This window comes from Malurus melanocephalus, unplaced genomic scaffold, assembly GCF_030028575.1.
Source record: "Malurus melanocephalus ecotype Western Australia unplaced genomic scaffold, MMel_1.1 scaffold_1642, whole genome shotgun sequence".
Classification (NCBI taxonomy): Eukaryota; Metazoa; Chordata; class Aves; order Passeriformes; family Maluridae; genus Malurus; species Malurus melanocephalus.
The window spans coordinates 16,307-20,276 of NW_026624874.1; the positions used below are offsets into that span (position 1 = coordinate 16,307).

Sequence of the window (3,970 nt, forward strand, 5' to 3'; positions counted from 1 at the left end):
TGCCATGAGCAGCGCCGTCTATGCTGTCACAGCCATCTGTCAGTSTGCTCAGGAGCTGSAGATGTGAGTGGTCAGAGCAGTGTCTCTCTGGAGAGGCTCAGGGCAGCCAGGGATCCTGAGTATGCCAGGAATCCCAGTCCAATCCCAGCACTGTCTGTCCGGCAGCTGAGGTGTTCCCAGGTAAGCAGGGCAATGAGTGTGGAACAGCTCCTGTGATCCCCAGGGAAAGCTCTGAGTTGTTCACTCATCTAGAGGAAAATCTGCCCAGGATGGAAATGTGTATAAATAGAGAAGAAAAAAGATTATGCACAATTCCATGTGAATCAAGCATTATCTCATCTACTGCGATTTCTAACACCTTTTTATAACTAAAACATCTTCTGTACATGCGACTACATATGTTATCATTGGTTACATGCACTATTGATGTGGCGTTCATGCCGCAAAACTACTTCTATGGTTGGCTAGCATTATTTACGTCAAGCTGGCAACATATAGTTAAACATAAAGCTTCTTGGGGCCCCTATCACTCGAGTTTCTCACTCCCTATCTCGTTATAGAATTCTTTCTTCCTTTCTCATTTTCGTTAACCTGGCCAATGTGTTAGCAGGCCTCTCTTGTTATGGCTGGTGCAGAATGTGTCTGTTTTCTTGCAAGAATCTGTCCTCTACAGAAATGCTGTTATCAGCAGCATTTGCAGTACAACATAGAGAGAAGATTCACTTTAACCAGAAACTCACCCTAGCTTTGCTTTGGAAAATGGATTGGGGAAAAGACATGAGAGAAAATGGGTTAATAGAAATTTTCTGGTTTCTTCATTTTATCTAAAGCAATAGACAAAATCCAATACAAACATCCTTTTCAATTGACATTTATCATTTTAGGCATCATAGGTAGCAAAAAAGACTAGACCAAAAAGAAAGAGCTGCTACTTTTCCTCATTTTTTTTGACAATTACTGAGGACCTAGAGGTAACAAATTTTGAAAGCCACTGCCACTGTGTCAGTCAATTATGTCTTACCTTCAAAAAAGATTCCCACATTTTTCTGAATTGATTCTCACACTCACTGACTTCATCTCTGCTTACTTTTCACTGTAAAATGTTACTCAACCATCAAGTTTCCTTGTCGATATTAATTTTCTGACATGGCAGCTTCCTTCCCTTTTCCATTCTCCTTTCTTCTGCCTCCTTACCACAATGAATGCAAGGGCCCACAGAGTATCTCTGATGGAGCCAAAGCACATGAGGTGTAACTGCTCTGAATAGCTCTGACCTTCAGAGTGAGAGTGTAAGGGCACAAAATGACTCCAATCAAGCCTTGGGATGACACAGGAGAGGACAAATTGCAGAAACAGGTTATGGTCTGGTTTGCCATCAGATCAGCAAGACCAGAATAAGATCTGAGCCTCTTTTTCTAGTGCTGCCACCATGTTCCATACTCATACCATGAGTGTGGTTCCTTAGGCYTTTTTATGCCAGCTGCTGCCTGATTGGTTTATCCCCATCAAGCTACTGGGCCTTTGGCTTCCCTTTTCTAAATATAGTATTTTACACTTGCCTCTACTAAAATTTGTCTTTCCTAATCTTCTCAATTTGTTTCAAATTGTTTTGCCATTTTCCCTTAGTACTTTCATCASTCTATTCTGGTCCCAAGACTTAAAAGTCACACATTAATGATACAATATATGATAYCAGTCTGCCCACCAATGTTAAAAACAATATTGAATATGACCAGGACTCAGCCACTAAAGGATATTGCTTTAATTACCTTCCCAATTTTGCTGTCAACCAGTATGTGCAGTTTGATCATGAGCACAGTTTTACAACCAAGTTTGTAATACCCAGGTCATCAAGTGGATATTCCTGAAAGTATTTCTGTGGTGACAATGCTTCTGAATGCCTTTTATTGGCATTGTATGAATTTCTAAGAATGTAACTCTACATGCAGTGCTTTCATTTCTATAACCACATTTGTACATTGCCATGTCATTTAAATAACATAGCATCAGGCCTTAGCATCAGGCCCYGTCTGACGCTATCACCCTCTGTATTTTCTGTCAATGGCTTACTCAAGAMGCGAGTTATCTTAGAAAGGAACACAAACTGCTTTGACGTGATTTATATTTACTATTTTATTATGCTCAAAAAGTTTCATAGTTGGTTGCTTTGTCATTTTCTCTAGTRCATTTCTACATATCAAGTTAAGGTGACAGCTCTATTTTGATTCTTCCCTCTCAAGTGTTCAAACACAGCTATTATATATATTCTCTTCCTGGCATCTGGTACCTTTCTGGTYTCCTACAGGTGACTTGTAATTGTTCAAAGACAGCCTGCATCAGGACTTTGTGCTGCTCTGCCTTTGAATTCATTCATTTTTTCTGAATGTTGTATGACTTCCACCGTTCCTGTTTCATTGTAAAACTCTGCATATCCACATATGTCCAGGCGCAACCAACCAGCTTGAGAAGAATGAAGCGAAATTTTTTTCCTATTTTATTATTTAATAGTATATATTTTTGCCATTTATACATTTTTAAGTCTTATCTGCTTAGGTGATGGATCTATAAACTGGGTGTGGATTTTCCATTTTATAATTTAACTATGCTTAAAGAACCTTATTTATTTGGGGTTTATTTATTTATTTGCTTTTATTTCTGGAATAGGTGGCTGCTGGTCCCTGGACAAGTCTGAAATATGCTGTTCAGAGAGGTAAGAGGTAAATACCAATGGCAGTGCAATAGAGCTGGGTATAGCAATGTCTCACACAATCACTCTTGACGATCTSACTGTCTCAGTATAATAATTTTCAAGAAACTCACAGACAAACCGGAAGGGTTCCACATGAGGGCCACAAAGGTGAGAAGGCTCAGGGACAACCTCCTCACAGTTTCCACTACTTAAAGGGTAGCTACAGAGAGGATAGAGGCACTCTGTTCACTAGACACCACATGAAGAAGAAAACAGGCAATGAGTTCAAGTTGCACCAGGCAAGGTTTAATCTTGATACATGAAGTAAATTCCTTACAGCAAGAACAAGCATTTTCTGGAACAATGACCCGAGGGGCATGGTAGAGTCCTCATCACTGGAGGTTTTCAAAATATGATATCTAGATAGAGTCTCTTCTAGGCTGCCTTTCTCATGAAAGGTTGGACCAGATCATTTTTCAAGGTCTCTTCCAACCTGGGCTGCTCTGTGATCCTATGAAAAGCAGTGCCCTGAGTGAATCTTGCCTGCTAACACCAGCCCAAAATCTGAAATCCATCTTGGTAAGTTGTGTTCAGGGAGATGAAAAGTCTTAAGAATGCTGATCCCCATTCCTCTTCTTTCTTCTCACTCTAGCTTTGATTTACTTCCTGCTGAATTCATGAAAGATATCCACTGTCATTAGGATGGTACAATATCCATATTTTTGCTGGAGATATTTTCTGTGAAGATGTTGCCTGATTTGAAACATTTTTTTTATGAAAAACATTATCTACATTCTAAATAACTGGAAGTAGTTTAGAAAGACAGAATTTGGCTAGAAAGAAAAGGGGCATTTCCTTCCCAGTGACAGCTACTGGAACAGGGCTGTTGAGTTTTTTGTCAATATGGTTGTACATATGGTTAGTTGACATGTTCTTCAGCAAACGTTTGTAGCCAATGACCTCACTAGAAAACAAAAGCTCATTTTTCATCATTGTTGCTGTAAAGGCTGTTTCAATTATTATTGCATGAATTCAAAGGTGCTTGGATCATTTGACTTATTTTTCTAGTACATGGCATTCAGGTGATCTGAATCTGCCTTGGAAAGCTCTTGCTCTAAGGACGTTTCATTACTCTTCAGGCTTTGCAGTACAAGTCATACTTCAACTTWTTTCCAAGTTTAGTGCCTGCTATCCGTTCTTCAAATACTTTGTCCATTTTCTCATTCTGATCTTCAGTGAAAAGATTCTTCCAGTCACTTACACCACCTTCAAAGAAGCAAA

At 39.4% G+C, this 3,970-nt stretch overlaps 1 protein-coding gene across 1 annotated transcript in view; it reads right to left on the reverse strand.

Annotated features, from left to right (window-relative positions):
* Positions 1-3,824: 3,824 nt before the first annotated feature.
* LOC130587216 (sulfotransferase 6B1-like) overlaps positions 3,825-3,970 on the reverse strand; it is a gene marked incomplete at its 5' end in the record, with an annotated part of 4,421 nt that continues 4,275 nt past the window's right edge. Inside the window, one exon of the mRNA XM_057388180.1 lies at positions 3,825-3,955. Coding sequence (XP_057244163.1) covers positions 3,825-3,955 — 131 coding nt within the window. The remainder of the gene's footprint in view (positions 3,956-3,970) is intronic.